Here is a 21801-nt window from a genome sequence, read left to right as displayed (position 1 = left end):
CCACTCGAAGGTAGCTCAAACAAAAAGACCACATGGGTGTCTCATGGAATCCAAGGGCAGAAAGTACAGCCAGGCCTCGCAAAGGATGGAGCTAGAACCCAGAAATCTCTCAGGAACAGAGTGCTCTTTCTATGCCTGCTTCTCTCTCTCTGCAGACTGGCTTACTGTACCACTCGATCACATAATGGAAGACAATCCTCACACAGCAGCAAAGCCCCCTCATTGAGGGGGCTAGCCCAGACTAGTATAGAAAGTCATGATTGGAATTCCCAAATCTAAGGATTTAAAATATAATTGGCTCACTTGGTTTCAGGTGCCTAACCCAGGACCAGTCAACCATGGCCAGAGGAACAGGGTCAAGTTATACGGGCATTCACCCTTGTGGAATGAGGAGGCAGTTAGCTGGGCAAGGGGTTTCATTAGTTAATGGGCTGGTCATACACTCATTACAATGACCAGTCTCAGAATCTGGGAACTTCATGATTATTCACTCCTTTTTTGATGGAACCTAGGTGAAAGATACCAGAGTTCTGATGGCAGCAGACCAGCCACGGATGCTTGAGAAGCTTCAAGAAGCTAACCTTCTGTTGGAGGATATCCAGAGGGGGCTGAATGATTACTTGGAGAAGAAGAGACTTTTTTTCCCCAGGTATTGAGTATTGTCCTTTTGTTTGGAGTTGCCAATTAATAATAATAGCCAACACTAAACAGTATTACCATATGCCAGAACACTGGTCTAAGTGCTTTACAGTTTTTAACTTTTTTAACCCACACAATAATCCTATGAGGTTAGAAGCGTTATTAACCCTATTTTACAAAAGAGGAAACAGTAACTTGCCAAAAAACACAGGAGTGGTAAATGGAAAAGCTAGAATTCAAATCCAGGCAGTCTGGATAAGATACTTAGTTATTTAACCTTCCTGAGCTTCATTTTCTCCCGAAGTTAAACACACACACACACACACACACACACACACACACACACGACTATCTCAATATTTCTTTATGCATTTTTATAGAATAAAATTAAGAACTCTCAGCAAACACTTTGAAAATGTTATTGACAGTCACTTTTTTTTTTTTTTTTTTGCTGAGGAAGATTGGCCCTGAGCTAACATCTGTGCCAGTCTTCCTCCATTTTGTATGTGGGTCGCCACCATGAGTAGCATGACTTGACGAGTGGTGTAAGTCCACACCCAGGATCCAAACCTGTGAACCCTGGGCTGCCGAACCAGAGTATGCAAACTTAACCACTACGACACCGTGCCCGCCCCAATAGTTACATATTTTAAATTAATTTTTTTAAAAATACAAAGTACTTAGTCATGATTTTAATGTTAAATTATACAAATATATTGATTATTACTCTTCAGCCCTTGAGCCTTATTCACTATCACACGTGGTGGAGATAGAGGCAATGTAAATCCATAGAGGTCACCTGTTTGAAATTCACTTGGGAGTGGGAGAAATTGACCTCCTCATTAGATATTGGTCAGTCAGTGGGCCAACAAATAGTTACTGAGCTCTTCCTACCTGCTCAACACGACAGCTACAATGTATTAGTTTGCTTTGCTGCATAACAAATCACCCCAAAACATAGAAGCTAAAAACAGCAACTGTTTATTTAGCTCACAATTCTGTGGGTTGGCAAATGGGGCTGAGCTCAGCTGGCTGGTTCTTCTGGTCTCATTAGGGCTCATTCATGTGACTGCTGTCAGCTGGGAGTCGATTACCTCGGTCGCTTGTCTGGTAGTTGGCTTCCTGTTTGCCGGGGCAGCCTGGATAGTTGGGCCACATGTCTTTCATCCTCCAGAAGGCTAGCTTGGGATTATTCACATGGTGGTGGTCGCAGGGTTCCTCAGAGCAGTGAGAGTGGAAGCTTCAAGGCCTCTTCATGTCTAGGCTTGGAACTTGCGCAGACTCATGTTTGCCACAGTCTGTTGGCCAAAGCAGGACACAGAGCCAGCCACAGTCCAGGCCAGGTTCAGGACATGTGAGCATAGACTTCACCGCTTGAGGGGAAGAGCTGCAAATATTGTGGCCATTTTTGTAATCCACCATGTAGTATGAAGACCATAATCAGACTGTCCCTCCATTATGGAACTTTCAGCCTAGTGGTCACAGTAGAAATTTGTCCCTTGAACATTTTCTGAAGGTTTGTTGTTACTTCTTTGAGGGCCTGAGCAAGAGAATGAAGTTATCCTACTATCTCTGATTTAAAACAGTAAAGGCTTCTGCATGTAACTAGGTTCATTATTAACATGCACTTCTTATTTCATACCTATGACATTTTCTGTCATACCTGGAGATAAGGAAAGACAAGGAAGTCTCCTCTCTTTCTTCTGCCCAGTGGTTTTCAACCCTGACTGCAAATCAATTTAAAAGTACAAAAAATTTAAATGTACCAATCCCCAGACCCAACCCCAGATCAATTATATTAGAATCTGGGCAGTGGAATTTTGGCATTGGAATTTTTTTTATAAGCTCCACTGGTGATTCTAAAGTGTGGCCAAGGTTGAGAACCACGGCTCTATTCGAGTTTCTGTCAGAAGGTAGCACCCCACCACCACTCCCGTCAATCATGTTAAACTCACATGTACCAGCTTTCATCCTTTCTCTTGCTCTGAGACAAAACCGTCTCCAGCCTCTATGCCCCAGATGAGAGGAGTCTAGAACATAGCTGGTGTTCACTTGGGGGTCATCTACCTGTTGGGAGTATCACCTTATTGGAAAAAGAAGTTCTCAGAAGAGATTCCAGTTGCCATCTTCCTTTGCTTTGAAATAGGTTCTTCTTCCTGTCAAATGATGAGCTGCTGGAGATCTTGTCAGAGACAAAGGACCCCCTCCGAGTGCAGCCCCACTTGAAGAAGTGCTTTGAAGGAATTGCCAAGCTGGAGTTTACAGACAGTCTGGAGATTGTGGGCATGATCAGCTCAGAAAAAGAAACTGTTCCATTCAAACAGAACATCTATCCAGCTCAAGCCAAAGTAACTCCTCTAACCCATTTTTGGTTCTTTTCTCCATAACAGAGCCAAACAGAGGGAGAGCAAACAGAGCATATTGGTTAAGCATTTGGGCTCTAGTTCCAGACTGCTTGGGTGTGCAACACCTATGTTCCACAACTTAATGACTGGGTGACTTTGGAAAGTTAGTTGGTCTTTCTGAGTCTCAGTTTGCCCATCTCTAAGATGGGGAGTATACTGAAATCCATGTGACACACTAAATTTGTGGAAGGATTTCCACCAAACTTGATGTGAAGGCAGTAGTAGGAATCAGATCCAAACAGCTGATGCTGCTCAGATCTCCATGAGCAGAGCCCGTTAAAAGTGATCCGGTCAGATGGACAGCTTACTGGGGCAGGTGGTTTTAAAAGTCAATAAAACATCATGGAATTGATGCCATTTACCTCATATTTTCATACATGTCTCCTTATGTGATGAGTAAAATGTAAATTACTTGCACTCCTGCTGAACATGACAGCACCCTTGAGTGGTAGTAATAGACAAGCACCCTTGGCCTCCTTTGTTGACCATTTTTGCCACCCGTGCATGTAAATTGCAGCACCCAAGAATCACATCACCAAACCAGACACTAGCGAGCTCATGGGCACCTGAAGCCAACAGCAACAGTTACCTGAAATTTTAAAACTGAGTAATTTGCTGCACATTCAAATTACCTGTAGGGCTTTAAAAAAAAAATCCAAATGCCCAGGTTGCATCCCATACCAATTAAATCAAAATGTCTGGGAGTGGGAGTCAGGCATCTGTATTTTTTTAAAGATCTCCAGATGATTCTAATGCACAGCAAAATTTGGGAACCCCTGGAATAATGCATGATTTAGAACTGAATGAGTAATTTATTTTATGAACTGAAACATAAATGTGTCATTTGCTTCCTGGGAAGTCTGTTTCAGAAAATGACAAGAAAGGAATGCATGTTAAAAATCCCCCCACTGCCCCTTTGACAAGACATACACTTCCTAGAATACAGTAATTAAATGTAAAGCAAATAGTTAAAGAATATCGGCTTGAAGGGATATCCAACCTTTGGCCTTCCTCCAGCCTTGTCCTGAGAGAAAGGTGGGCTCTGCCCATGGTCCCTCCCTCTGGGCTTGGCTAACTATTGCTGCCTCTCTGTCTCACCCCACAGGGCATGGTGGAAAAGTGGCTCCAGCAGGTGGAGCAGATGATGCTTGCCAGTATGCGGGAAGTTATTAGACTTGGGATTGAAGCATATGTCCAGGTAAACGAGAATCGGGGACCACATGCCAGGGTATTGGTACAGCAATAAGAACTTTGGGGAGAAGGTTAAATGGATCAGTTCTAACTGCCCCTCTGTCTTCTACCAAAACCCACCCCTCTCCTGGGTGGGTAACACCTGATCCCTGTGTGCCTTTCTCTCCTTTCCTTGTAAATCCTGGGGCATGTACATGTTTCTGAATATGAAATGTTTGCAGTTAGAAGCAGATGACACAGGCATAGCTAGTTAGCCAGAACCCTCTGGTTGCTAGGGGCCAGCCCTTCCTGTAAGATGAATTGATGGCAGGAGGTCTATTTAGAGCCTCTTCCAATTAAGCATTCCCCTCCTGGGTTTTTCATTTACATTATACATGCCCTGAATGGCACAACTCATTAAGCTCTCAAAGCTTTGGGTGTTGGGGGGACAGGTGTGACAGAAGGCCTAAGGGAAAAGAACCTGTCGAAATCACTCTTTAGCCAGCTTCCAGCAAGGTTAATGTTGGCAGACTAGATCTTTAGTCTCCTCTACTTTATGTGCCTTTTCTTCTCCCTTTCAGGCCCCATCCCCATTCCCAGGACCCTTTCCATCAAACAAAAGAACATTCAATTAACACCTTCCACTAAAGTACCAGGTCAATAAAACATAATGGAATCAATGCCATTTAACTCAGATTTTCAAACATGTGTCCTTCTATAATGAGTAAAATATAAATTATTTCTACTCCTGCAGAACGTGACAGCATCCTCGAGTGGAAATAGACAAGCACTCTTGGCCTCCTTTGTTGACCTTTTTTGCCACCCACACATATAAGTTGCAACACCCGGGAGTCACCTCACCAAACCAGACACCAGCTAACTCACAGGCACCCAAAGTCAACAGCTACAGTTACCTGACCCTGCCCTCCCTCTCAGTAGTATTTGCATTGTAAATGAAAGGCCAATCTTTAGTCCTATTATATATTTTAAATCAAAAATTAAATTAAAGAAAAAAAAAGATATGCTGAATTCCTAAAAAAAAAAAAAGTTAAAGAAAAATGGGTACCTGGATGAAATTATTTCATGCAATTGCATCTATAGCAAGTCAGCAAACTTTTTCTGTAAAGGGCCAGATAGTAAATGTTTTCAGCTCTGCAGGCCCTGCACACCTGTCACAATTATTTATTTTTGCCTTTGCTATGCGAAGGCAGCCATAGATGATATGTAAACATTGGGTGTGGCTGTGTTGCAATGCAACTTTATTTACAAAAACAGGCATGGCCAGATTTGACCCTTGGGCCATAATTTGCCAGATCTATAGTTTAAAAAAAAAGTTGGGGGCAGAATATGGCTAAGGAAATTGTGGCCCAGCACTGCAATATTGTGTAGCCATCAAAAAGAGTAATTATGAATACTCTCTGAACACGATCTTGATTAGAACTATGTAAAATCCCTGGATTGGGAGTAAAGATTTGATGAGATTGTTCGTGGTGATTTTTTCTTTTTCATAAAACTCAAGGAGGAAGACATAAATCAGTAATCCCAGAGATGTCAAGTCTAGTAGCTTCTGAGGGTGGGGAAGGGTTTTGTTTTTGTTGAGGGGGTGAGAGGGTGGAGGATGTTTTTAAGAAGTCAGTTTAAATCACACAACAGGAACTGACCCTACACCATGCCCCACTGCACTTTCTCAGGTCCCTCGTAATCACTGGGTCTTGCAGTGGCCTGGCCAGGTGGTTATCTGTGTCTCCTCCATCTTTTGGACCCAGGAGGTGTCCCAAGCCCTGGTTGAAAGGACCTTACCGGTAAGCGAGCCTGTCATGAAGCTTGTAGAGGAGATTCAAACTGGAGTAGGCTTTGAATCACATGTAATTAGAGTAACCATATTTTCTAAACAAAAAAAAAGAGTCGTGGCATCCAACCCATGTCATTGCAGAAGCCAGGGTTCTCATGGGGACAGTGGGAAGGACAATTTGGAATTGGGCCTGTCCTGGAGTTCTATAGTATAAGATCTCTCACAGTCCTTCCCAGGCAGGATTCTAAGTTTTATCAGCCTTTGCTTCCAGGGGTCAACCCGGCAGAATTTCCACCACCAGAGACCCCATGTCTTCTTCCTGGGCCAAGAGACCACCTGGTTCTGTTTTCCTCTCCTCCTCCACCATTACCCCCTTCTCACCACTTCCAGTCCAACACAAACCCACCTCTAGCTCTTCCTTCAGCTTTCTCTTGAGACCAAGAGTGCTCAAGTCCTGCTTGTCCTCAGATCTAGACACACGTTCTTCCAGTTAACCCCTGCCGTTGACGCCAGTGCCTGAGAGTTCAAGACCTGGATGGTCTTGGGTTCAAATCCTGATACCTTCATTTGTTGGCCCTGTGACTATGGGCAAGTTACTTAACCTGAGTCTCAATCTCCTTGTTTATAAAATGCAAGGAATTATAGCACCACAAAATAGTACTGTGGGAGGGTTAAGTGAGATGCTGGTAAATTATTCAGTACTGAGATCCTAAGCTATAAGCCCCACAGGGCAGAGGCCATGTCTGTGTTGCTCACTGTTATATCTCCAGGGGTGATTGCAGTACCGAGCATATAGTAGGTGCTCAGTAAATATTAATTGAATGAATGAAGGGTAACTCCGTTCCCAACCTTCTTACCGTGCTATAATTTCCTGTGATTATCTCATCAGACCTTCTGTTATTCCCCCTATAGATGATTGGCTGTGGACCAGAATATATTTTAATTTACTATATTTTGCTTTACATATTAAAATTAGAACATTAGTATTTGACCACGTTTCAAATTTATACAGATTTCATGTTGATAATTCCTAAAAATGTATTGCAATTTACACTTGCAGACTGCTTTCGTGTATATCATTTCAAACTTTGGAAACACTAAAAAATTCTGACTTCTGTGACTGCATCTCTGTGCCCAGATTTCCTACCCATAAAAGGGCAGAATGCTTCGCCTCGCACACCTAAACCCTGGAGTATATGCATGCTGAATGATGTGCCTTAGCATCCTGATGGAAGCAAGTGTTGGTACAGGATTGCCACACATCCAGTAGCCCATCCATTGTCCATTTAACAAATGTTTGTTTGGCATCTGCTCTGTGCTAGGATTAGATTAGAAGGGGATTAGAAGTGAATGAGAGAGACATGGTCCCTGTCCTTATGGATTCACAGTCTAGTGGGGGGGGATAAAAAAGTCTCTTTTAGGGGCCAGCCTGGCGGCGCAAGTGGTTAAGTGTGCGCACTCCACTGCGGCGGCCCGGGGTTCGCCCGTTCGGATCCCAGGCACGCACCGCTGCACCGCTTGTCAAGCCATGCTGTGGCAGCGTCCCATATAAAGTGGAGGAAGATGGGCATGGATGTTAGCCCACGGCCAGTCTTCCTCAGCAAAAAGAGGAAGATTGGCAGATGTTAGCTCAAGGCCAGTCTTCCTCACACACACACAAAAAATCTCTTTTATAAAACTGTAATAAGGAAAGTACAGGGATCCAGGAAGCATAGGGAGGAAGGAGAGAAGTAAGAGAGGGGTTAGGATTGGGAAAGATTTCCCAGAAAAGTGTTGTCTAAGAGGAGACATAAAATATGAATAGGGATTAGCCAAGCAAAAAACAGGAGGAAGGGTATTCCAGAGAGAGAGACCAGAATGTACACAAGTCTGAAGATGAAAAGCTTGGTGCATTCTAGCAACTGAAGGCACTTTGGTTCAGAAGAGCTGTGGAATGAGTGTGGTTAAGAGAGATGTGGTGATGGGGCCGGCCCTGTGGCGTAGCAGTTAAGTGCGTGCGCTCCGCTGCTGGCGGCCTGGGTTCGGATCCCGGGCATGCACCGATGCAGTGCTTGTTAGGCCGTGCTGTGGCGGCCTCCCATATAAAGTGCAGGAAGATGGGCACGGATGTTAGCCCAGGGCCAGTCTTCCTCAGCCAAAAAAGAGGAGAATTGGGAGACGTTAGCTCAGGGCTGATCTTTCTCACAAAAAAAGAGAGAGAGAGAGAGAGAGATGTGGGGAGCAGCCCCAGCACCAAGGGCATTACAGACACGCCAGGGGCAGTAGGGAGGCGTTCAAAAGCCTTCTTTTTTTCCTGCTATGTGTCAGGGACTTTATTGTTAATAATGAACACAACCACCACTATTTACTGGATGCTTTCTTCACATTGTGCCAAATGTTTCACATATACTATCTCATTTACTCCTCCAAACAGCTTAAGAGGTAGCTGTAATTATCTAGATTTGATAGAACAGGAGACTGAGACTCAGAGAGTTAAAATCATTGCCCAGAGCCACGTAACTAGAAAGTGGGGAAGATGAGATTTGAACCTAGGGTGGTCTCACTTTTTTTCCTTTTTTAAAATCATTTTTATTTTTTCACTCTTTATGCTGAAATAATGTCAGACTTACAAGTAACGTTGTGAAAATAATACAGAGACTTCCCATACACCCTTCATTCAGATTCCCCAATACTTTTTTTTTTTATAATTTTATTTATTTACTTATTTTCCCCCCAAAGCCCCAGTAGATAGTTGTATGTCATAGCTGCACATCCTTCTAGTTGCTGTATGTGGGACGTGGCCTCAGCATGGCCAGAGAAGCGGTGCTTCGGTGCACGCCCGGGATCCGAACCCGGGCCGCCAGCAGCGGAGCGCGCTCACTTAACCGCTAAGCCATGGGGCTGGCCCCAGATTCCCCAGTATTAACATCTTATATAACCACAGCACAGTTATCCAAATCAGAAAACTAACATTGATGCAAGGTACAATGTTAATAGCTAATCTATAGACCTTTTAAATTGGCTCATATAAATGTAGCCAATTGCCCCAATAATGTCTTTTTGTCTGGTCCGGGATCCAATCCAGGATTACTTGTTTATATGCATTTAGTTTTCACATCTTCTGTGTCTCCTTTAATCTGAAAAAATTTCAGATTCTTTTTTGTTGATTCTGACTTACTGTATAATTTATTTACAGTAAAATTCACCCTTTTTAGTGTACAGTTCTGAGTTTGGATGAACACATACATTTATGTAACCACCATCACAAAAATCAGGATATAGAACAGTTCCACACACCCCCCAAAATTCCCTCCTGCCCTTTGTAGTCAACCCCTTCCCCTACTCCAGGCCTCTGACAGCTACCAATCTGTTTCATACCCCTGTAGTTTTGTCTTTTCCACAATATCATAAAAATCAAATCATACAGTATCTAGCCTTTCGAATTTGGCTCTTTCAGTTAGCATAATACATTTGAAATTCATCTAGAGGTTGATGACTAGGGGTGAGGGAAAGGGAGCTTGAGGGATGACATCCAGGTGTCTGGCTTGGGCCATGGGGTGTTGGATGGTGCCATTACCCAAGAACGGGTTACTAGAGGAGAATCCACGTTAACCAGTTGTCCGCTCCTATGCCCCTGCCAGGATTTTCTGAAAAAGAGCAATGATCAGATTGCAGAGATTGTCCAGCTGGTACGAGGGAAGCTGAGCAGCGGGGCTCGACTCACCCTCGGGGCCCTCACGGTCATCGATGTCCATGGTAAGCAAGGAGACTCCCCTGGCAATACTGACTGTCCAGGAATAGCAGCCAGGCTTGCCTGTCTCCCTTCTCCCAGATGGAGTGACTCAAGGTCTCTCTTCCCATTAGGGAGAAACTTCTCCAACTGAGAGTAAGGTTGTGGGGTAAGGAGAGAAGCCAATGCTTCTGAGTATCTCTGCCTTATGTTTTCCCCTCCGATCCCCAACTTATTTCCAGGAACCCTCCAAGCAGTGCTCTTACTGAGACAGTGATGGCCAAGACCATTTATGAGATTCACCAAGTTGGAATGATGTTTTTGCACTGACCATAGCTAATATTTTTGAATACTCACCAGGTGCCAAACTTTGTGCTGAGTGCTTGACATACATTATCTCCTTGTTATACACATTTCACAGATTAAGAACCTGAGGCTTAGAGATGTCTATAACTTGCTGAGAGGTACACAGCCAGTAAGTAGCAGAGGCTCCTTTGTAATTTGAACCTAGGTCTGTCTGATTCCAAACCTAAGAGACTGAAAATGGGCAGTGACTCAGGGAGGGAGTGGGTGAGAGATGATGCCTTCCAGCTCTTCCTTAAAATAAAAAGAAGAAGATGAGGAAGAGGAAGAACTGGAGTCTTTATATAAAACAAACCACCCCCACACCCTCACTCCATCATCACCAAGGAAACTAGGGCTGGACCAGGCTGGTTGCCTGGGAACAGTGTCTCTCTTGCTCACACAGCCAACATCCTACTGGCATTTCGTGGCATCTTATTCTCCTTAAGGTGGATGCTCATTTCAGTCTGATTTCTTTTGGATAGACTAGCATAAAATCAGGGAGAGAGAAGGGAGAATGCGATCTTCATCTGGCCGCGTATCTACTCCAGGTAGGAGTAATAATAAGTGCAGGCGTTACTGCTCAGGGTTCCCCACAGTGTTGAGTTCATACACACACACACACACACACACACACATGCACACACACTCTTGCATGAACATGTGCACACGCACACTGTATAGCGAAGGCATCCCCAACTCAGTCCCTTGAGATTCACCTTCCTCTTGGGTCTCATACAGAGCCCCCCTCCTGCTACCTCTGGATTCTCTCAAGAACCTGGAGGGAAATTAAATTCCTTGGGAAGAATGGAAGAGCCATTGGTGTAATCTTCTTCAAGGACTCTTCTCTGCAGAGTTTTGTATTTTACTGTAATAAAGATTTCTCTCACAGAGAGGTGGTATACTTACAGACGTGTCCCTTGGCAACGTTATGTTTCTGAGATCCTAATTTCGAGCTGCTGTACTAGTTCTGAGATCTTAATAGCTCTTGCCCTAAGAGTTACCTAAAAAATAATAATTCTTGGGGCTGGCCCGGTGTTGCAAGTGGTTAGGTGTGCACATTCTGCTTCGGCGGCCCGGGGTTCACAGGTTCGGATCCCAGGCGTGCACCGACGCACGCACCTCTTGTCAAGCCATGCTGTGGCGGCGTCCCATATAAAGTGGAGGAAGATGGGCACGGATGTTAGCTCAGAGGCAGTCTTCCTCAGCAAAAAAAGAGGAAGATTGGCATCAGATGTTAGCTCAGGGCTGAACTTCCTCACACACATACACACACACAAAATAATAATAATAATAATATAATAATAATAATAATAATTCTCATAAACATATGTCCACTCTTTGACTTTGGGGCTCCCATCACTGTGAGAAGATTAAATTAGGCTCATAATTCTGTGAGAAAAGGAAGGAAACCTAGAAATGTATCTCTCAGCTGGTTTTTCAGGCCCCCAGATAGAAAGAATACATCTAACCATGGATTCGTGGGACCCCTTCCGTTGCCAACTCCGTTAGGCCAAGCTGATATACATTTGTATATATTTGTATTCTCCTAGGATATTGTAGAGGCCTGGAGCAGGGCCAAAAGGATCATATTGGGGATATGACAGCATTTGGGGTAACTACATATTGCAAAGCCCTCTGAGTCAATCCCCCAACAATTTAGGAATAATAATGGTAGCTAGTACTTATATAATGTTTTTATATACCGGGCACAGTTCTATCTATCTGTCTATCTATCTATCTATCTATCTATCTATCTGTGTATATGTGTATATATATAGATACTTATCTATGTGTATATGTATATGTGTGTATATATATTTGTGTGTATATATATATATATTCATCTAATCCTCATAATAACCCTATAAGCTGGGTACTGTGTTACCTTCATTTTATAGATTATGCAACTGAAGGACAGAAAGATTGAGTAACTTGCCCCAAGTCGCATAGCTAGTTAATGGCAGAACCAGAATTTAGACCCAGGCAGTTCAGTTTCAGAGTATGTACTTTTAATGCCTCTGCTATACTGCCTGAGAGCAGACAGTGCAGCAGATTCTCTGCCTGACTCACTGGGAGAAGCAAAGACCAGCTGCTGAAGGATATTGTTGCCTGCAAGTTGGGGGTGGTTGAGGAGGGTAGTTGAGCCTGAAATCGTTCGGAGAGTGAGGAGTGGCCTTGATGATGATCTCAGACCTCTTCTGTGGAGTCTGTGGAGATGGGAGGATGCTGATGGCTCTGCATGGGTGTTTTTCTGTGTCTGTGTCCTAACAGCTCGTGATGTGGTGGCCAAGTTATCTGAGGACAGCATCTGTGATCTTAATGATTTCCAGTGGATCTCGCAGCTGCGCTACTACTGGGTGGCAAAGGATGTGCAGGTGCAGATGATCACTACAGAAGCCCTGTATGGCTATGAGTACCTGGGAAACTCGCCCCGGCTGGTGATTACACCCCTCACCGACCGCTGCTACAGGTAAACTCCAGGGCTCCCCCAGACCTGAGGGGTGAATAGAGAACTCCAGAAGGAAAACCTTCTGGGGGAGAAGGTAGGTGCATCTTGAATTGGTTACCTTTACCCTCTTCATTTCAGGTCCTCAGATTTTAGGATTTTGCCTTTGGTCACCATGGCCCCACCGGTGGGCATGGAAACTAGGCCTTAGGCCAGAAAAGAGAACCCAGTAGGAGTCCTAATGCAAATTAACGTAGTCAGACCAATAAGCACAACATTGGTGCCTGTCCTTGAAAATGGCACGGTACTTAGACAGCTCTCCAACAGCAGGAATCAAGATGGTGCCTGGAGATCCCAGGCCAAGAGATAGAAAAGGGGCCAGGTGACAGACCCAGGCAGGGAGTCTGGAAGCTCTGCCAGCTCTGGAAGCTCTGTCTGATGGAGAGATTCCATTTCCTTGGAATTCATAACATTAAAAATCTGAACATTGTGAATTTGTCAATTTTGTGATGTTTAGATTTTCTTTGATTTTTGTATAGTCTTTACAGTGGAATGTTTTTTCAATTGTAGAGATAATACTTGAGGGCTGGCCCCGTGGCTTAGCGGTTAAGTGCACGCGCTCCGCTGCTGGCAGCCCGGGTTCGGATCCCGGGCATGCACCGACACACCACTTCTCCGGCCATGCTGAGGCCGCGTCCCACATACAGCAACTAGAAGGATGTGCAGCTATGACATACAACTATGTACTGGGGCTTTGGGGGAAAATAAATAAATAAATAAAATTATAAAAAAAAAAAAAGATAATACTTGAGTATTTTCTCCTTCCAAGGACCTCGAGCACTTGTTTTCTATGTTCTGTGATTGCTGTTCACTTATTGATTTATTGCATTCATTATTCAACAACCATTTCTTGAACTTTACTGTGCACCATGCATGACCTCCAGGAACCCTCAATCTAATGGGGTTGGGGAGGTAGACATACTCAAATGATTACAAGATAGTGTGTTAACTGAAATTATAGAGGCTCATACAAGGGCCTGTGGAAACACAGTTAACACGTAATTTATTTCCAACATTTATCTTGCCCCTACCATGTGCCAGGCACTATATTAGTTTTCTGGGAATATGGAACTGAATCAAATACGGGTGCTGAACTCAAGAGTTCTTAATCTAGTGGAAGGTTTTATTTTCATCATTCCATTAGCATTGGTGATCTTTGGAATGTGGAGTTTATAAGGATTTTTTACTTTCATTTGATTCATTTATATACATATGTATTCATTTATTCACTCAATCTTTCATTCAAACAAATGCTTATGGGTGCCACCCATGCACCAGGCACTGTGCCAGGCTCTGAGCTTACAATGCTGAGTAAAACAGAATTTTTTACAATGATAATATATTGGTCATATAATCAGGGAAAAATTTTAAACTATTTGTGTGAGTCAAAATAAAATAAACCAAAAGTCAGTTTCTTTCCTGTGTCTTAGGACTCGGGCACTGAGTTCTTATTTTCTTCCCCTTAGGACACTGATGGGAGCTTTGAAGCTGAACCTTGGGGGAGCTCCAGAGGGTCCAGCTGGGACAGGCAAGACAGAAACCACCAAAGATCTGGCCAAAGCTTTGGCCAAGCAGGTAGGGAAAGGCCACCCATCCTTTTCCTCTTCTCCCACCCCTCTCTCGACCCGTGTCCAGGGAAGTTGGCATGAAGTTCAAGATGGTGTAGTGTAACAGGCAGAGTGGGGCCCCAGCTCCTTCAGTGAACAGCACGTGAGGAGCCCCACCCCTGTTTCACTGTGCAGAGTAATCCAGATATGAGGGAACCCATCCTGAATGGTGCCCACATCCTCCCTCTCTCTAGTGTGTGGTCTTCAACTGCTCAGATGGTCTGGATTACAAAGCCATGGGAAAGTTCTTCAAGGGGCTGGCCCAGGCTGGAGCATGGGCCTGCTTTGATGAGTTCAACAGGATTGAGGTAACCCTGCTAGTAGGCTACAGAACAGAGGGTTAGACGTGCAGGGACCCTTTTCTGGGCTCTCAGCTCCTCAATGATAGGGCCTTATGTCTCTTCCATGGCCTCTTGCACACAGTAGGTACTCAATGAACCTAACAAAAACAGCCCCAAGGAGACAAAATGAATATTTTATACACATATGCACCCTCATCATATTCATTCATTCACTTGCTCATTCAAAAATTTATTGAGCAGCTACTATATGTCAGATACTCTGCGTATGTTCATGATACAACGATGAGTAAGCAATGGTTTTGCCCTCTAGACTATTACAGTCTAAAAGGGAAATAAAAATTAAATGAAACAAATAGAATATTATAGAAGTCTATAGTACTGGTACAAAAGAGGCTTCACAAAAGAGAGGGTAAGTAGTTCTATTTGGGTGGGGAATTTAAGTCAGGAAGTGTAAACATGCACTTACGTGTAAACAGTAAACACTGTTTGAATACCTACTACGGGTAAAGCATTATGCTAGGTGTTAGAACAAAGATAAATTACTACGGAAACTACTCACACGCACACACACTCACGCACACCACACACACATGCACCAATTTTTTTTTCTTTACCAAAACCCAAAATCATGCTCCTAATTTTGAATGTGAAGATGTGGTTCTCAGATGGTTAAGTTCTTTCTTTGCTAAGTGAAGGGGACTCTGGCAGAGTGGGGTGAGTGGCTCTCAGGAGCAGGAGCCCACATCAGCCAGCCATTCTCACCCCAGGTGGAAGTGTTGTCTGTGGTAGCTCAGCAGATTCTCAGCATTCAACAAGCCATTATCCGGAAGCTAAAGATGTTCATCTTTGAAGGCACGGAGCTTTCGCTGAACCCAACCTGCGCTGTCTTCATCACCATGAACCCCGGGTATGCTGGCAGGGCTGAGCTGCCAGATAACCTCAAGGTAAACATCAGTGTGTATAAATGCTGTGTGTACTTTATGGTATAGAAACCTCTGGAAATACCCAAGGGTCTCACAGAGAAACCCAATAATGGAACCAGGTGGCATTTTTCAGCTGTGAGAAGTAATAATGGGGTCTCAGTGGTAGTAAGATGGTACATGGTTATGTTCTGACACAACCACTTCCCCAACAAGGTCTCTTGGAGGATGGTTCTTATATGCATAATAACCAGAAACAACTAGGAAAAGTGCACACTAGGACAAGAGTGTCTGCAGGGATCAGACGGTAATGTGAATGAGAGATCTGCATGTTAGCTCTCCATGTTAGATCTACACAAGCAACTTTCATGAGACAGTGTGGTATACTAGAAGGCACCAGGGGTTGGTGTCAGGAAGCCTGGGTTCTACTCCTGGCTCTGTCTCTAACTAACTGAGAGGTGGGAAAACCACAATAAGAGCTTACAGCTGGAGGCACAGACATACCAGCGGATTCATGAAAAGATTCAGGAGAGGGTCATGAATAATCTGGGGACGTGGATCGACTGGCAGTACCTACAGAATGCTGCCAAGCTCTTGGCCAAGTGTCGATACACCCTGCAATACACATACCCGTATGCATACTACATGGAATCTGGACCCAGGAAGAAGCTGTTTGAATACCAGCAGGCTCAGCTGGAGGCTGAGATTGAAAACCTGTCATGGAAAGTGGAGCGTGCGGACAGCTATGACAGAGGGGATTTAGAGAACCAGATGCACATAGCAGAGCAGCGGAGGAGAACCCTGCTGAAGGATTTCCATGACACGTAGGTTGGGACACGGATGTGCCGGAGTGAGGAAGATGTGGCTGCGAGGTCTCCTGGCTGCCATGCTGCATGCTGCAGGCTCTTCCTTTCACGACCCCAGGCAACAGCCAGGGCACCACTCCTGAGAGACACTGGCCACATATCTCTTAGTCGATTTCTGTTTTCTTCTCATTCTTTTTGCTTTTTATTTCTATCGGGGTAGAGGCCATGTTGAATTGGCCACTTTTCAGGACTTTTAATTCCCCCGGATGGTGGTTGGGAGGGAGGGAAAGTTTTTTCTGAATGACTATTAATAGTATTAGAGCATTACAACTTACGTAATTTTCAAAAGTTGTACAATTATACAAAAAAGGGCAAACAAACCATAGAATTACACAGAACCCTTTTTAAAAATAAATTGGCATTGGAGTGTTTTAAAAAAAAAAAAAAAGTGACTTAGGCAAGTCACTTCTCCTTTAAGATCTAAGGCAGTAATAACAACAGCTGATGTTTACTGAGCACTCACTATGTGCTACATACTTTTCTAAGCACTTCACTTATGTGATCATTTGTTCTCATGATAACTATGAAGGGGGTACAGTTGTTAGCCCATTTTGAGATGAACGACCTGAGGTCTAGAGAGTCACATAACTTGCCACAGCTAGTAGGTAGCAGAACAAGGACTCAAATCAAGATCTGACTTCGGAATGCTTCTGATACATAATAATCCTGCATTCCTAAATGACTTCTGCTGTCCATATTGAGCACTGGAAAGCTCCAGTAGTTGAGTGATGCCCATTTGGCATAGGAGAATGAAGTGTTGTTAGGACACCAGCACCTAAGGCCTTCCTCACAACCATGGAGGGCCCGAATATGACAACATGTACCTGGACAGGACCAGTGGGGAGGTGAGTGGAGCAGTGGCTCTGTCCAGTGAAGATGATCCCTCTGCACTGACTTGTCTCCCAGCCCTCCTTTCCTTGATTGTCACTGGAGTGGCCTGAATGATCATGCTACTTCTCTTTGCCTCTGTAGATGTGCCTTCCCCAGTGTTCATGGTATGTGTTTAGGTTCTGAGTGGCTGTTTCTTTTCCAGGCCTTGTTTCGGACAGTGGCCATGATGGTGCCAGATTATGCCCTCATTGGAGAAATCTCTCTCTACTCTATGGGATTCCTGGACTCCAGAAAGTATGTTAACATTGGTTTTCTAAAGGCCCTGAAAGAGTGGCTTTTTGTGTGTTGGATTCAAGTTGGGTTGCCCATTGGAAAAAAAGAGAGGAACTTGAGAAATAGGCTTCTGCTCACAAATTGATCTGAAAACACATAGCCCTGGTCTTGGTCCTGACCCCATCCCTGACTGGGAAATGGCCCAGAGTCCCAAGACAGGGCTTCCTCTCTCTCTGCACACACCTGGACTTCTGTGAAAGAATGCAGCCACTCACCTCCTCCCCACCCTTCACTCTAACATACGCACACACACACACACGTTCCTAAACAGCTTAAGGCAAGACTGAAAAACATGAAATTATTCCAAGATTTAAGAGGAAAATTTAATATAATTTTGAATTAACATTGTTACCAGTATAACATCTATTTACTATAATCAACCAACTGGATTATCTTTCATTCAAGTATTACTCAGTTTTCCAAGACACACGCACACATCATTGTCTTCATCACACACACCAAGAGTTATGAATTTTCATTGTAAAATGGCTTTTATCTATTCCAAATTTTACATTTGTCTTTTTACATTGTCTTGGCCATAATTAATTGATTTTTTTGTTACCGCAGATGTGTCCACAAGGCCTTCAGTGTCTTTGTGGCTGGCTTAATCCATGGGGCTGCAGAGATTCTCAATAGAATGTGTCACTTTTCCTGGGCCAAGAGACTGTTTCAATCATGAGGTTTAATTTATTTTTTCTGTAGGAGACCTGGATTACATTGATTTGCCCACTCAATTCATTTATTTATTCAATTGGCAAACCTTTATTGAGCTGCTTGCCTTATGCCCAGCCCTGTGCTAGGTGCTGGTGAGCAACACAGAGTCTTTGCTTTTAAAGTAAATTAGTCTGGGTCAGCCCGGTAGCTTAGCGGTTAAGTGCGCGTGCTCCGCTACTGGCGGCCCGGGTTCAGATCCCAGGCGCGCACCGATGCACCGCTTCTCCGGCCATGCTGAGGCCGCGTCCCACATACAGCAACTAGAAGGATGTGCAACTATGACATACGACTATCTACTGAGGCTTTGGGGAAGAAAAAAAAAAAAAAAAAGGGAGGAGGATTGGCAATAGATGTTAGCTCAGAGCCGGTCTTCCTCAGCAAAAAGAGGAGGATTAGCACGGATGTTAGCTCAGGGCTGATCTCCCTCACAAAAAATAAAAAAATAAAGTAAATTAGTCTTGTAGAGAGGAGCCCCTCATGGGGAATGTGCATAAGTATATTAGGTGGGGTAACCCTGACCCCCAGATCCCAGTGGCTTAACATAGCAAAACTGTATTTTTCACTCATTGGAAATCCAAAATGGGTGTTTGTGATCAGGGGCAGTTCTTCCGCAAGGGATGAGTCAGGGACTCAGGATGCTTATATCCCACAGCTACAACACATGAGCATGGAGAAGGTTTTTATGGACCAGCCCTGGAAGTGGCATACTTCTCTTTCATTCACACGCCACTGGGTAGGCCTCAGTGGTGTGGCCACCCCATGAGTGCGTGGGAGGCTAGGAAATGTGGTCTAGCTGTGTACCCAGGAAGCATTAGAAATGGCAGTGCACATGAGTCTATATGTGTTGTGTGCTGAGTATATTAAATTGTGAATTAGTTTCCTTAAAAAAGTAAAGCATGGACAGTGAAAAAAAAAAAGTAACATTACAGAAATGCAAAACGTGAGCGTCCCCTCAGTGACCCTTAGTTCCACTCTCCGGGGATTAACATTGTTATAGTTAATAGTTTGATGTATTCTTCCCAAATGTGTGTGTGTGTGTGTACACATACATTTATATATACATATAAAAGTATATACACATTTAATTTCTTATACAGTACATATTATACGTATTTATATGTGCTTGGTTTTTTTCATTCTACCTTGGAAAGAGAGTTAGCTCATTATGGTAACTCCATTAAAAGGCCTTCAAATGATAGGGCTTCTCCATCAAGTCTGTGGGCAAGCCTGGTTTGTTGAGGCATGTTGAGAATGTCTGTTGAGCAGGATGTGCTCCTCTCTGGGGGTCCGCAGACTTGTCTTTGCCCTTCCAGTCTTGCCCAGAAGATTGTGGCGACCTACCGCCTGTGCTCGGAGCAACTCTCCTCTCAGCATCACTATGACTATGGCATGCGTGCAGTCAAGTCTGTGCTCACTGCTGCTGGCAACCTGAAGCTCAAGTACCCGGAGGAGAATGAGAGTGTCCTGCTGCTCCGGGCCTTGCTTGATGTCAATCTGGCCAAATTCTTGGCTCAAGATGTCCCTCTGTTTCAGGTAGGTAGTGGTTTGGGACCAACCACTGGACCTCAGCTTCTGAAGACGAAATGTTTCTCTGGCACCCTCTCCGCCTCCTTTCCATCTCATGACACCTCTCCATCTCCAGCTAGCATCTCTGTTGCCAGATACCCTCCCCCAGATGTTAAATAATAATGATGATAGCAAAATCTCAGTCTAGTTCCTGATTTTAATAAAAATGGTTTTACTGAGAGAATAGTATTTGCTGTTGGGTTGGGTAGTTGTTTTTTTTTTTAATCAAATTTACTTGGTTTTCATTTGTAATTAATTAATGCCTATCTTCCTTACCAGGCTGTGAGCTCCATGGATTATGACTATCTTGTTTATTCCTAATGCAATAACTAGAAGATAGTACAGACTCATGAAATATTTGCTGCATTGTAAAATAATTTGGGAGGGAAATCGGTTTTACAGATAGTGTTGGAATTTGTAATTTTGGGTGGGTTTTGGTGTATAAAAGTGAGGTTTGAAATTTTTCAAAGATTTCTGCTGTCTATAGATCTCGTTTAGAAAATGTTGAGGTCATGTATCTGGTAATTCATCTTTTCCACCTTCTCTCAAATTCTTGTTAACAGGGAATTATATCAGATTTGTTTCCTGGAGTTGTTCTTCCAAAGCCAGACTATGAAGTTTTTATGGAAGTACTGAATGAGAACATCCAAAAGATGAAACTCCAGCCAGTACCTTGGTTTATTGGGAAGATTATCCAGGTTGGTTCTTTGCACCCATATGGGAATGTACCTGTTTTACTGTTTGCTGGAGTCAGGAATTGGATAGAGTTATGGCAGATTGGAACTAACAGACAGCAATCAGAGGTGCCTGAATAGAGACGGAGGTAGGGATGAAAACACTTAACAATCTCTTGTGCCTTCAGCTTTCATTTCCAAGAGTTGAAGTTTAAAATCCAATATTTTTCCTATGACCATCTTCTTTGGGGTTTCTTTTTTTAATTTAGGGATGAAATAAAACCTTTGGGGGCATTGGGCTTTGAACTCCTCAGGACTTTCTCGGTTTTCAATAATAGAAAGCCAACTCAAGCTGCCTTAATCAACAAAAGGGAATTTATTCACTTAGCTAACTTGAAAAGTCCAGGAATATGTTGGCTTCAAGCACAGCAGGATCCAAGTTTTCAGATAATGTCATCAGGAATCTGTCTCTCTCCATTTCTGGGCTATGTCTCTCTTTGCATAAAACTTCATTCTCAGTTGGGTCCCCAGCAGCCTCAGACTTAGATTGTCCCAGGTTCAAACTCAGAAGGAAAAGGAGCATCACTCTCCCAGTGGCGTCAGCAGGTCTCAGGATTAGCTTTGAATTGTGCTGATAAAGTCATGTGACCATCCCCGAACCAATTACAGAGAAGATTATTTCTATTTTACAGCGTGGGGCCTGGCTTGGAAAATAGGTGTTCATCTACTGAGAGTTCTAATCAAGTCAGAACAGCATTTAGGCTGTGAGAAAGAAAGTTTCCAATATAAGTGCAATTTGCTAAAATGACCATTGTTTCCTTTTCCTCTTTAAAAGCAAATGGAAATGGTATAATGAAAAGATTAGAGGCATTGAAGTCAGATAGCCCTGCGTCCAAACCCTGGCTCCACCACTGAGCCTGGGCAGGTTACTTAACCTCTCTTGGGCTCAGTATCCCATCCAATGATGGTTAATGATACGTGACTGGATTAAATGAAAGAATTTAGGTAAGTTACTCGATGCTTAACATATAGATAGGTGCAGAGCAGCTATTTCCATCCCTTAAATAATCTGAGACACACACATATATTTATTCATCCAAAAGATATTTAAACAATAGATCACGAAAAGGACTGCAGTTTACTAGAGGTAGGAGTGACTGTGGGAATCCTCTTTCAATCCCTCATTCCTCATTGACTTCTGACTAACTTGCAGTTTGGGGGGGTTTGCCATGATTAACTTCTATGATTCTCCTCCCAGATCTACGAGATGATGCTGGTAAGACATGGCTATATGATTGTTGGAGACCCCATGGGTGGCAAGACCTGTGCTTATAAAGTGTTGGCTGCAGCTCTGGGGGATTTACACACAGGTAAAGCTCACATTCCTGGCTTCCAGGGAAGATAGGACTCCCCTCTCAGCTG

The 21801-nt window shown here is 43.7% G+C and overlaps 1 protein-coding gene across 1 annotated transcript in view; it reads left to right on the top strand.

The window, feature by feature from the left end:
• DNAH3 (dynein axonemal heavy chain 3) overlaps positions 1-21801 on the top strand; it is a 167446-nt gene that overhangs the window by 60855 nt on the left and 84790 nt on the right. Inside the window, 13 exon segments of the mRNA XM_058569907.1 lie at positions 513-649; positions 2786-2987; positions 4150-4242; positions 5906-6016; positions 9627-9741; positions 12332-12530; positions 14033-14141; positions 14368-14481; positions 15243-15419; positions 17295-17386; positions 19453-19672; positions 20269-20403; positions 21638-21749. Of these exon segments, the coding sequence (XP_058425890.1) occupies positions 513-649; positions 2786-2987; positions 4150-4242; positions 5906-6016; positions 9627-9741; positions 12332-12530; positions 14033-14141; positions 14368-14481; positions 15243-15419; positions 17295-17386; positions 19453-19672; positions 20269-20403; positions 21638-21749 (1816 nt within the window).

The sequence above is a fragment of the Diceros bicornis genome, chromosome 26, assembly GCF_020826845.1.
Source record: "Diceros bicornis minor isolate mBicDic1 chromosome 26, mDicBic1.mat.cur, whole genome shotgun sequence".
Classification (NCBI taxonomy): domain Eukaryota; kingdom Metazoa; phylum Chordata; class Mammalia; order Perissodactyla; family Rhinocerotidae; genus Diceros; species Diceros bicornis.
This window is presented reverse-complemented; position numbering and strand designations above follow the sequence as displayed.